This window comes from Cebus imitator, unplaced genomic scaffold, assembly GCF_001604975.1.
Source record: "Cebus imitator isolate Cc_AM_T3 unplaced genomic scaffold, Cebus_imitator-1.0 Scaffold448, whole genome shotgun sequence".
NCBI lineage: Eukaryota > Metazoa > Chordata > Mammalia > Primates > Cebidae > Cebus > Cebus imitator.
In genome coordinates, this window is record NW_016107763.1 from 897387 (window position 1) to 910766 (window position 13380).

Consider the following 13380-nt stretch of genomic DNA (forward strand, 5'->3'; position numbering starts at 1 on the left):
AGAGAAACCAAACTGGCCTCTAGGTGGTGCTTGGAAGCAGCACAGGGAAGGCTGGCACCCTTCAGGGTGAAAAGGCTATGAAGCTCAGTAGCCTGTAGGCTCCAGGGTAAAGTCCGCATCCCATTGTGACCTGTTGTGCAGTCTCCACAGGTGATTACTGGGCCAGCTGAAATACATTCTCTTTTCACCTATTCCTGTACCTGTTAAATTGTGGGAGGTTATAGCTCATGTCGATAAATCATCACCATTTAAAGTCAACAAACAAGGGGGCGAAAACTACTTATTCAAAGGGCTTTTGCCAAGCAGGTCATTCTGCCACAAAGCTTTACTTAGAAACATCTACCTGATTCTCCCACAGTTTCCTATTTGCCCAGCGCTGTCTTGTCCAGATGGAGTATGCTGGACCTGCAGGGGCTAAGATTCTGTTGGCTTGCAAGTGGAATGTTTCCCAAGGGAATGTTTTCTCTTTATGTTTTTTGTTTGGCAAAGTTTTTAAAAGGTATTATAGCTGCTACATTTGATATCAAATATGAATCTGTAACTCTTATTAACCACATTTGCCATCAATAAAAACAGACAACCCCTGTGTAGATAATAATAAAAAATAAATCCACACAAATCTATTCCTATTTGCTTGCTTAGTAAAAAGGGAAGCGTCAGCATAAAAATTTAAGAATCTATAACTCCAGGCATATTTTAACATATACTTTTTTTATTAAATATGTAAAAAGATCAACGCAAGTCAAGTTATTCACATATTCAGAGACAAAAAACTATTCTACCATGCGACAATAGGTGGGTAATGTAAAATGAATGTGATACATCTGAATAAGACTTTTTCATCTATTATGTCATTACTTATCTATATTTATAATTAACAATACATATGTTTACATTCCTTTCAGTTTACATTTAATATATAACAAAAGCTTTATGGTGTACTATTTAGTAAAAGTAATCTGAATGCATATTAAACCTTAACGGAATAATGGAAATACTCACCAGGGAAGGGAAGAGTTCTTGGTTCCCTTCTGGAATTTACTTCTCTCAGGCCAACAGGTATTTTTCTTTCTTTTTTTTTTTTTTCCTGCTTTTCTGCTTAGAACAAACATGGGCTTTCTCTTTGCCCCCTGCTTCGATCACTTCCTATCTGAGAGTAGCAGTGGAAGTGCTATAACCAGCCGACAGCGGGTATGAGGGGCGACTAAGGATAAAACTGGGCTTCCTAAGAGGGAGAGGCAGAGCACACACCCACGGACGCTTCCTGCCCAGCCCGATGACATGTGACCAGGGGCTGCCAAGGAAAGCATGCCATGAAGGCCGAGATGAAAGAATGATGGGGTTCCACCATCCATGGGAAATGAGTGGGGGTTTGCACACAGGCTGGAAGTACAGCCTAAGAGGACTGACTCAAATTCAACTGTTAAAGATTCCCCAAAGCATCTGAGACATTATCTAGGGTGCAGCACAACAGAAGATGTTTAAGATGGGGCCAGAAAGAATGTATAGCTCTTCTCTAAAGAAATTAATAGTCTTCCCCAAGCCTTCAGGAAGGAGAATGGACTATGGTGACTGGGGAAAGTTCTTTGCAGGCTAAGAGATCTGGCCAGCATGTTTATTACTGAGAAGGCTGGGGAGCTGGAGGGCAATGGAGTGGTTCCAGCAAGAGCCACCAGGGAGGCTTATGCAAGTTATACAGCAGTAATGGGTTGCTGGAGAAGAGGATCCTGACTCCCTGCTACCCATTCACGTGCATCCACGTGACAGGAGTTTGGTCATGATCCACCGAGCATTGGGTATGACTGAGATGTCCAGAGCAGATGAAGAATAGCCTAGGAACCACTGCAGTATCAGCTGCATGGAGTTATTGTGACCTTTTACAAGAGCTATTTTTTTTCTTAAAAAAAAGGAATCAGTGAGTACAACAGGCTCAGAAGAGCAACACGCTGTTGAGCATAATGCTGTGTATAGCACGGCCACTACTACTTGTGACCAGGTGTGGGAGGACGTCACTGCTGAGAGCCAGGCTGTCCAGCCTTAGAGAAATAAGCTGCTGCTATAATGCAGAGTGAGCAGGAGAGAGAAGAAAGGGAAACCAAACACCATGAAACATCTGTCCAATTCTGCACAGTGTATTGTAATAATCTCAAAAATACAAGCCATCTTTTCCATATAACTCAATAAATATCACTTTGCTGCAAAAGATTTTGGAGAGGCTTCTTTTGGTGAAAAGCTTCAATGCTAGAATTTCAAATTCATACTTCATCAATAAAGAAATTTCAAAGCTTTATGATATATAATTCAAAAATTTATTTTAAGCTTTTCAGTTAAGCGGAAAGTGGGGTGGGCACATTTATTTCTTGTTTTTGTTGCACCTGCTAAGTCAAATAACAAGTGAAAGTAAATCTAAAGTTAGAAACCAAGGTGAAATGAATGATCCAGGAAGGGATATCGTCTGTCAAAGGAAAAAATAAAGAAAAAAAGAGGCAAGGACTTGGAAAGAGACTAAGAAAATGTGCAAATATTAGTTAAAAAAATAAGGAATGCTTTTAATTCATTAATGTTTCCTCTATTTATGAATTGCCATGGTTTAGCTAAGGTCAATGACAAGGAGGGCCCTTGTGTTAAAGAGGGAAAATTCCTTATTCTAGAAGATACTGGGAGTCACAGATTTTCCTGTGCTGTTATTCCAGTGTCTGCACCAGACTGCAGAACCATGATTCTCCCTTGCAATTATGCTCCTATTAATGAGGTCTTCACTTCCAGCCTTCCAGCAAGCGTGCGGGATGGTGCAGAGCCCTGGAGCTCAGGACTGCACACCTGAAGTTACCCTTTAGTAGGGGTCCCCTAGTGTGAATGAGAGTTGTGTGGCTGAAACCTACACAAAGAGAGGAGGGATGAGGCAGGAAGACAGGTACCTACTCAGACCCTCTTTGGACTGCAGAAAGCTGATGACAACATCTTGGGGAGTGTGGCTGCCCACCAAAGAGGACCCTGAGAAAGAAAACGGCATAACCTGGGAAATGGGGGGCATGGGGAGTAACGGACATGGTGAGAGGGCAAAGTTGAGATGGTGTTTTCCTTGAGTGAATGTCTTTCAAAACTAACAATATACTGTGAAGTTGCCTAACATGCTAATGGAAGAACACTGCTGGGCCCTGAAATCCTAGCTTTGAATCCATTTTTTCCCTTTAGTATTGTGAGTAGAGGGAGAAACTGACCTTATGTTTTCTCCCATGACACAAGTCACCGTCATTATGGCTTTCATATCAAGTATCTGTTTCCCTTTGTTCCAATTATTTGACCAAATTTACGTTCAGAGGTTAGACTTGCAAACATCAAAGCACCACAAATGTGTGTGACATCTAGTGACACTGGGTTGAAAAATGCCAATATAAATACCATATATCAAATTACCATTGTTTCACACCAGGATAAAAAGAGGGGTGGTGGCAGTGGTGTTGGGGTGGGAAAGAGTTGTTCTGGAAAGAAATGAAGAAAAGAGCAGAACCAATCTCAAGCAGCCAAGTTGTGAAGTTGGATGTATGTGACCCTACAATCTCTCGGGTAGGCGGCCAGAGGGCCGTCTGCTAATACACCTTGGCAAAGAAAATGGTAACCAAATGGCTGGCATATGCAATGGTGCTGATGGGAACAGCAGATTGGGAACAACTGCTTTCTGTTGAGCTTGGGGCCACACATGTTCCAATTCTCTAGAAGAAATGTTCCCACGCACAATGGAAGTGTCAAGAGCAGCCGAGGCGGGTCAGTACTCTTCCTGCTGCGGGGGCTGCTGTTCGTGGGCTTGCTCCTCTGCTTCCGGCTCTTCTGTGTGGCCCTCCTGTGGGCAGGGGAGAAGTTTCAGCTGAGATAACTGACTGGGAATGGGGCCCTGCGGCATCCCAGCCCACTGCCACTGCCAGCATGGCGTCTCAAGGCTGTGGAGAGCACCAGGCTTAGTTAGGCACAACTCGCCATGCAAATGTTTCCCAGCTTCTGGTGGCTGATACACACGCAGGGGCGCCTTAGCTTCCCCATAACAGATCATTCCAGAAAGCATAGTCATAAGGCTTTAGGGACCCAACTGTTTTGTTTTGGAAAGAAATCTTCATAGAACACATGGCATACTTGACTAACCTTTGTAAAAGAGTAAACCAAACACAATGATCCAAGAGCATCATGACAACCATGAATAAAACAGCTGTAATATAAAAAGCGGCACTCCTGGCCTTCACGGCATGTTGTGTGTGCGTGTCACTCCTGCACTAATGGATATGGATGTGGGCTTTTGCTCCATTTCCTAGTCCCTTCCTCGCTGTCATTCTTCTGCCTGAAGGAAACCCTTTGTTTTGTTACTCATCTGATGTAGGCTTAGATACTAGAGCAGCAGTGCAAGAGGTTCCCAGGCTAAAGAAAAGACAGCAGCCACATTTCATGGGCTGCCCCAGGCAAGGAGGCCCCTCCCAACCAGGGAGCTCAGGAGCTTTAGCTCAAGGACTTTGGGACATCTACTTAGACTGCTTGGGGCCCTTTTGGCTTACCTTACGTTTATCACTTAGAGTCAGATAGGTGAGTTGTTCTTCCCACTATTTAGGAATACACAGTCCTATTTATTCCCTTGTCTAACCCAGTGAAGCACATTATGAACATCAACTCCAGGGAGCACTAGCCTCAGTCAGCCCTATCTGCACATTCATTCATTTTCTGACCCCACACAAAACAATTGGCTGTTCTTTACCCAAGCTAAGGGAGCATGGCCAATCAAAGGAGTTCCCTCTTCCCTCAGCAAAGGCGCACAGCTTCTGTGATGCAGTCTGGAGCATGTGTGGGGACATACGGAAGTGCCCATGCCCCACACACCCGGCACACTGACTCCTGAGCACTGAACTGCCCAAGCCCGCCCCGTCTGTCGGGCCCCTCTTCCCTGGAGCTTAGGACAAACCCATCTTTAGCCAATTCAAATATGGCTGATCATCTCCCCAGATCACTGAGCCACAATTCTTTCTCTCTTCTCCTGCAGCACTTGTTTCCTTCCTCTATGACACTGATTTGGAATCCTGTTTTGAACCTTTTGGCCCCACCCACTGGATGCTGAGGTTACTGAAGTCAGGAATAAGACTCTCCGTGCCACCTCTTTCTTATGTGAGACTCAATCCGTGTTGTGTTGAGAGGAACAAGTCACAGTGGATTCCAGAATGAATGATTGAGACTATCAGACTATCACCCAAGGTCACAAGCCACTTATTTTCTGAGAGGCAATAAGTAGAATGTCAAGGTTACAACAGGACTCAAGTTCACATCCCAGCTCAGTTATTTACAGGGTGTGTGGGTTTGGGTCTAGAACTTAACTGCCCTGGGCCCCAGTTTCCTCATCTGTAAAGCAGGGGTTAAGAGTATCTATGTAGAAGCATTTTCAATGCATTTCATTAATCAATGAATCAAAGGACTCCTCGAATCCAACAGAGAAGTTAATGAGTTAAAATAGGCAAAGTGCCTAGCTGAGTGTTTGGTACATGGTAAATATAAATGTGAGCTGTGATTATTATTTCTTAGTGGGAGAACTCTGGAAATATTCTAGAAGTCCAAGTAATATTTTTTTAAAAAAGCAACCCTTTCTGTCTGGGCAGGGTGGCTCATGCCAGTAATCCTAGCACTTTGGGAGGCCAAGGCAGGTGGATCACGAGGTCAGGAGATCAAGATCATCCTGGCCAACATGGTGAAACCCCGTCTCTACTAAAATACAAAAAATTAGCTGGGAGTGGTGGTGTGTACCTGTAGTCCCAGCTAGTTGGGAGGCTGAGGCAGGGGAATCGCTTGAACCCAGGAGGCGGAGGTTGCAGTGAGCCAAGATGGTACCACTGCACTCCAGCCTGGGCGACACAGCAAGACTCTATCTCAAAAAAAAAAAAAAAGTAACCCTTTTTGTGAACCAACAGCAGAAAGTGACACTGTGTTGAAACCTTGGGATAAAATTTAGCATTGTCTCTTACTGTGCCGACAGGCCCCTTATCCAGTAAATGGAGCTGTCCCCACTCCAAAATCACCCCTTGTCTTCACTTAGAATTGGATCCACCTTTGGAATGTTAGGCCCAATCTCTTGCTTTCTTTGATCACATCAGGTGTCCTCCTGACCCTCGCACTCCTGAATTCCTTAATTGCAGGTGCTCTTTGACCTCAGGGAGATCTAAGAGCCCTGATCCCCTCTTTGCTCCCCTTCTGCCAGATGGACCCCACACCCCTGGGTGTCACAGTGGCTGTGCTCTTGGCACTGCCTCTGCATGCTGCTTTGCCCTCTGCCTGGCACACTTGAGGCTGGTCCTCTCAGCTCAGAGTCAGTGCTTCACCGACAGTGAGTCCATACGTGCTCAGGAGAGCAGGAGATAACTTCTTGCTGCGCCAGCGAAGGACAGGAAACAGTTACTGGCCTTCCTTCGCTAGGGCTCTCCTCTCATCCAGGGGAGAAGAATGAAACTAACATTCATGGGAGTTTGACAGGAATGGGGGACTGGGAACTCCAGCTGTCTGTTCCGTCACATGCTCCTCTAAATTATGACAAAGCTACCCCTCCCTGAAGCCTCTCTCACTGCCTGCACCTCCGAGTTAATAGCTTCCCTCTCCAAGCTTCTATCCTCGGTTTCTGCTTTGGTGGGAGAGCGCACCACCGTCTCGTGTGTGTTCTTGCTGGGTGGCTACACATCTGTCTCTCCAGCTGGGCTCTGAGCCCCCCATGGGTGAGTTTTGTTGTTTTATTCAGCATCCTAACTCTTGAACGTGAGTGTGGTGTCTTCCAAATTGTATTGCTCAAACTTCAGCTGGTCTAAACTATGCTTTTCTTTACACAATTGTTTCTGAGCACGTTAGACAGCTGAAAAAAAGATCTCAGAAATGAGGATCTGTTTTACATTTTGCAGAAATTCTCGTTTGTTCACGTCACAATTGGGAGTTTATTGTGGGCTAATGGAGTTAAAGTTGAAAGACCTAGATTCAAGTAATTGTTGAGCCTGTAACAAGCTAGAGGGCCAGGAAGCCACTAGGCTAGGCCTCCTTTCCAAACACATCCAACAGGGCAGCAGGTTTGCTGGCTCTGTCTATGGCTCTGAAGCTTCCAGATGCCCAGGGCTGCTGCTCCTCAGGCACACTCAGCTTAAGTCTCAGTCACAGGACCCCTCTGTGATGTCATGCATCTGCAGGAACTGTGCACACCAGACAACTTGCACTGGGAAATACCAGCAAAGCCCCCAATTTATCAATGGATTGCTCAGGCTTGGCGTGCAAATCAAGGCAGTCCGAGAGTCTGGCAAACACATCTGTAATTCAGAGATGTTACAAATCACAACTGAGAGCTCACAGCCCACACAATGCTACTGCAGGCTCACAGGAATAAACAGTTTTTTTCTATGCGTTATACGAGAATGAAGCACTTAAACCCATGTCTAAATAGGAGGCCAGGCAAAACCTATACCAAATATGAGACTAATGCACCAGGGCATCACTTAATAATTCTAATACGTGCATATCTATTCACATCTTTCTGTTTAGCTGTAAGTGATTGTAAGAAAACTATCATTATTTAGTTTTCTTATAATCATTAGATAGAGAGGCAAACTGGGAGATGGTATTGATGAAGGCTCTTAGCCACTGTGGGAGGAAAATGGGGTAGAGGGAGGAAGGCCCATCAGGAAGCTCCAATGGCGCCTGGCTTCCTAGCTGTGGGAGGCAGCGCCCTGCGGCCTTATCTCCTGCCCCCACGCCAGCCGTGGCTGCTGGTCTTTCTTGCCTGCTTTGTTCATGCTGTTTCTCCCTACCTTTGCTCTATAGCTGCTGATGTTCCCAGTCACCCTTGCACATCCAACACAAATGCCATCTTCGCTGTGAAATCTCTGCGTGGTCCTCCAGGCTGCTTTTATCTGCTCCCTACGCAAGTTTATTTATGTCTCTTCTCACATTAGTCATCATCTGACACATATTCCAGTTAGTCATGCCCCTGTCTGTCTCCCTTACTGGGAGTGGGAGCTCTTCTGAGGTGGGGTTGGGTCTTTTCCTATAGCTCAGTGACAGAAGCCCTCCAGAGACAGAAGCACAGCCTGTCTCCACAGGAAACATGTACTGTTCATAAGCTGGTGCCCTTCGGCTGACAGAATCCACAGGAAGCAGGCGGCCAATGCCTCAGCCCAGACTCCTGAGGACTCAAGTATCGTAAGTATCTGCTCTGGAAACTTCCATTAGGTTTCTACAACTGGGAATTGACCCACCTCTGTTGATTTCTCACTCAAAACTCCCACCTGGATTTTCACATCTTCCAAACATCATATCCTGGGATGGCTTAAATATAAGAATCAGAGACCAGTCATCACCAAATAAAAGTGTTAAGTAATCACTCAGGGGAAGAGATCTCCCTAACAAATACTCCTACCTCAAATGTCAAAGCAAAGCACGTCCATCTATGTTTAGCTGAACAGCACGTGCTACAACCTGGCGTCCTCTTTCCAGGAGGGCTCTGGGAGAGGCAGACAGCCAGGCATCTGTGCCATCTCAGCTCTGTACACACAGCTGTACCAACAGCATCATGAACCAAGTGCTGGCACTTCCCCCGAGACACCATGCATGTCATCCCTGCACATGGGTGCAAATCTACCCATCACCCAACTGTGGGGATGCCACAAAACAGGACACAATGTCAGGGGAAAACACAGTGGGGCAAAATCAGGATTATCAGAGCTGGGGGCAGTGGTGTGTGGTAGCATTGTAACCACTAAGCACATTTTTTTTCCCCAAAATGGATGCTTTTCCAGACCACAGACACAGGAGAAGGTGGGCAAGGGTACAGCTTTAGGAAGGCTCACTGCCCCAGTGTAGGACTGGCTATGTGCTTCTGGGTAGTTCCAGAGAAACTGGATTCCATATTCTCAGGGAGAAATGAAAATGCTTGGAGGATTTAAGATATCTAGGATGATTCCTTGGACCTCTGGGCGGTGGAGTGCTGGGGGGTAGAAAGGAGAGTATCTAGCTGCTTCTGAGCCTCTCAGCAGAGTCCTGCATGCACAGAATATGGAAAGCACCCAGCAAGGTGTCCAGGCCCACTTTTCTTTTTGTATAAAAACCAAGGTTTAAAAAAATGGGTCGTGTCATATTCCAAACAAGGACACCTGGCATATTTCAGATCAAACGACTTACTCTCTGTAGAAAACTCAGTATAGCCTGATGTGTCTCTTCTGGAGTTTTACAGACACAAAGTTGCAATAAAAATATCCTGGAACTAGAAAAATTAAGCCAGCAACTGTATTTGAATATCTTGCTCGGTAACCCACACGTGTAATTTATGTTAAGGCTGTTTTCGCCGCCAGATTCAACTGCCTAGTTACTTTAAGTAATTCTCTTCTTGAATTTTGGGCACTCCTCAGCATATACTTACAGGGCAATGCCTCTGTCTCTTTCCCTCTCTCTTCCTTCCCTTAAATCTATTTGATGGTGTCACCACAGTGCCAGAGATACAACAACAAAGTAGGTTTAAAAAAGTTACAAACTGGTTAGAACAAAATTGAAATTTTACGTGAATGCTGATTTAAAATCAGATGAATGCCCAGAAAAAGAGGCCATGACTAGGCTTTTGAAGGTGAAAATCAACAAAATGAGATAAGGGGAGTTATTTAGAGAAAACTCAGGTAACAATTTGGAAACTTTTTTCTTCATACACACGGCGTGTTCAACTGAAGACCGTCAAGTAGACAGTCAACCTTGAGGCTTTCCCCAACTGGTGCTTAGTTCATTTCCTCCCTGCTCCAGGGTACTTGATACTCCGAGAGTGAGGTAATAACACAGTCCTTATGGTTTTAGCCTCTGAGTTATATAGCGTTCAAATCCTAGTGATGGAGCTTGTTAACCATGAGTCATTGGGTGAGTAATTTCATCTGTAAAATGTAGGTAAGTAACTACTCACCTCACAGGGATGTGGTTAAGGTCAGAAATCTAGGTAGGACATGAATACAATCCTTAGCACATGCTAAATGCTCAATGGGTATTAGCCATTATGACTGTCATAAAACCATTTAAAAGGTGGCTCAGACTTGGAAAAGGGAGAACATGAACTCAGGATTCAGATTTCAGAGTTCAAATGCAAATTATTTTACTCCTTGACTTGGGAAAGTTATTTAACTTCTCTGCTGCCTTAGCTTCCCTCATCTGTACAATGGGATGACAACAAGAGCTACCTAATAGGATTCTCTAGAGAATTATAGGAGCTAATAAGCTAATGTACATCAAGCCCTAGGCCCTTTTACCTCAAACCCCAACTCAGGTGTCTCAGAAGAGGTGTCTGCTAAACTTATTATTCACTCTTAATGAACGATGGGGCCTTAAAGTGTTACTTCTTCTTGGGGTGCCTGCATTTTAGTTGCACATACACTACAGGAATGGCTCTCTGAATCCAGGTGGTGCTGGGATCTATGTGTGTGGGGGGTCAGGTGGTGATGGGCATGGTAGAACAGAAGCTGAGTATGGTCATCTAGGAAGACCCCCTGGAAGTCACACCTAGGATGCAAGAGCTCTTGCCTGAGGCTGTCCACCTATCCTTAGCCAGGAATTCAGCAGACATCTCCAACACTTCATTTGGAGCTCACTGTCGGACAGTGCTCCTCCCCATGGACTCCCTCTTGGGACAAAATCTGGCATGAGGTTAGACCCTGGGTTTCCCTCTGTTTGAAGTGCAGGGCTGGAAAGAAGATTCAATCCTGCATGCCGGCCTTATTCCCACTAGCAGGCGTTATCGCAGACAGCAGTGCCATTCGCTCAGCCTTGTGGTGCTGTGGAGACCTCAGCTAATTTAGCCTCAGACAAGCTTGTGAAGAGAATAACCATAGTCCATCCAGTTCTTACAGACGGCAAGCACTGTGTGTGTACAGGACATCATATATGTGACACTTTGGCAGCTCCAGACACACTACAAATCAGTCCCTGGTTTCTTCCATCAGATCTGAAAATACTGAGAACCGTATTTTATGAAGCCATCATTGAAACCACGTGGATTCTCAGGGCTTCAAAATCTACATTCTGAGCTATTGATAACCAAGAAATAATTTAACCCAAAATATCTGGAAATAAAAAAAAAAGCGATAGAGAGCTCCCAAACTGCAGACACAGTGCCTTACGGTTTAGGAGAATTTCACTGCTAGGATTTTGAGACATAAATGGAGCAAACATTTGCCTGGGATTCAGCTGGAATAAGAGAGTAAACTTGATGATGGCTTGCTACGTCCTGTGGAAATCTCAACACATAAATTCTACTGGAGGCCCTCAGAATATCACAGGCCTCCAGCTCAGAGACTGGGACACTTCCACCAGCATGAGCCTGGCATAAAAGAAGCTGGACACCACAGCCCCTCAGCTTGGCTCAGTGGAAGGTGAAGCCCCATTGGGCTCCGACCCCAGCCTCTGGCTGTCAGGCCTTTCCCTCCTGGCTCTGGCAGACCTGGGGTGCCTTGCCTCAGTCTCTGCCGTTCATCCTGCCCCTTCTCCTTGCTTCCCAGATTCTTATTCCTCCCGTTTCCCACATCTGCTGTTCATCACTCTGACACAGCCACATCCGGAGTCTCTGTCAGTGCCTGTGAGCAGCAACTCTGGTGGCAGGTCCTCCCCATAAAGGAGGTGTGCATGTGGCTGTCCCACAGCTCTGATCTGTCCTGGCAATAAGTAACCAAGATAACCACCTATGAAATAAAAACAGTCAGTTATTGGGCTTCTGGGAATGGGAAAGGCATCTAGATTATTTTTTCCTTTGACTACACTCTGAATCTGCATGAAGAAGGAAGAATCTGTATACACATTCTTACTGCTCACTTGCTCAAAGAGCTGCAGACCACTTGGAGTTTAGCTGCATAAGCGTATTTTTCTGTCAAAGCCTTCTCCACTCCACCTGTCTCTTCCCAGATTAATTTATGACTGCATGTCTCACAGGCATGGGTCAATGGATCATGATGATAATGATGCTTATTTCTTAGGGATTATCAAGTACACTTAGCTGAGTGGTAATTCTCATTGGGGTCCCAGTGAAGTATTCTAAGGTGTGCCGATCCACTGCGCTTTGACCAAGAGAGTCATTTTAGAACACAGGGGTCACATGCTCCTCACACTTACGTGTTCGTCTGAAGCATACAGGATGTCCATTAGTCGCTGCACGAGGTCATCATTTTCCTGCCCATGTTCTTGGCAGAGTAGCTCGATCTCTCTCAACTTCCCAAAGTAGAAATCCCTTTCCTTTTCCACGCCTTCAAGGGCAAGTTTTAGTGAATGTACCTGCAAGGGAGTGAGAGTAAAGGAAAGAAAAACACCCAAAATATAGTATAAGAAGTGACCAGCAATTCCCGTGAATAAAATCCAAAACACACACACACACACACACAGAGAGAGAGAGAGAGAGAGAAAGAGAGAGAGAGATAGAAAGTGCAGAAATAACCGATGTGTAAGTCTGAGAGAAAGATAACAGGGCTGTTGTCTGGAGCCTGACACTGGGCCAAAACACCCAATTCTCCACAGTACTCTAGTCATTCCCTTCAGTCAACTGAGTATTTATTAACCAGGGAGAGTGGTCTTTCTGCTGTGCGGTTCCACGCACACTGGGAGTGAGCTTTCACCTCCTGCTAACATAGGCTGGAATCCATCTTTCTTTTAACTTGTTACTATAATCTGGAAGTGTGTATCCCCTCAAAATGTGTATGTTGAAATCCTAACACCCAAGGTGTTGGTATTAGGAGGTGGTGCCTTTGGAAGGTGGCTGTCATGAGGGAAGAGCCCTTATGAATAGGATGAGTGCTCTGATAAAAGAGGCCCAAGTGAGTTCGTTTATCCTTCGAGCATGTGAAGACAGTGAGAAGGCACCATCTCTGAAGAATAGGGCCTCAATCAGACACTGAATCTGCCGGCGCCTTGATCTTGGACTTCCTAGTCTCCAGAATTGTGAGAAGTAAATTTCTGTTGTTTATAAGCCACCCAGTCTATGGTACTCTGCTTTAGTGGCTTGAACAGACTGAAACACTTGTTAATCTTCTGCAGGAAATGGTGAATGGGAGGAGGAAGGAGAAACAGAAGAGAAAGGCTGTAACCACGGCTATTTAGATTTATCTTGAGGACTCTCCTTCCTTTAGATCACTTGCACCAAAAGCCGCCCTTAGCTCTGGACCCTTTTACAAATGATACCAGGCCACATTAGACAAACACTCTCCAGTGAGAAACTGGGGCTTGGCAACACAAGGAAAACTGGCTGACACCAAAAGGCTGGCTGAGTGGATCTGTCTTGATTTCTCCAGTTTGGGCGTTGGGTACATCACTGGGAAGGCAGGAGGGCGAGGAAGGCCTATGCCTTCACCACAGTAGCCCTCATTTCTTCTT

The 13380-nt window shown here is 45.4% G+C and overlaps 1 protein-coding gene across 4 annotated transcripts in view; it reads right to left on the reverse strand.

Moving 5' to 3' along the window:
- Positions 1 to 690: 690 nt before the first annotated feature.
- The window catches only part of MAPRE2 (microtubule associated protein RP/EB family member 2), a 166356-nt gene continuing 153666 nt past the window's right edge, over positions 691 to 13380 (reverse strand). For all 4 annotated transcript variants that reach the window (XM_017511403.2, XM_017511402.1, XM_017511401.1 and 1 more), the window contains 2 exons: positions 12130 to 12288; positions 691 to 3841 (listed from right to left, as the gene is read on the reverse strand). In XM_017511403.2, coding sequence (XP_017366892.1) covers positions 3767 to 3841; positions 12130 to 12288 — 234 coding nt within the window. In that variant the 3' untranslated portion in view covers positions 691 to 3766. The remainder of the gene's footprint in view (positions 3842 to 12129; positions 12289 to 13380) is intronic.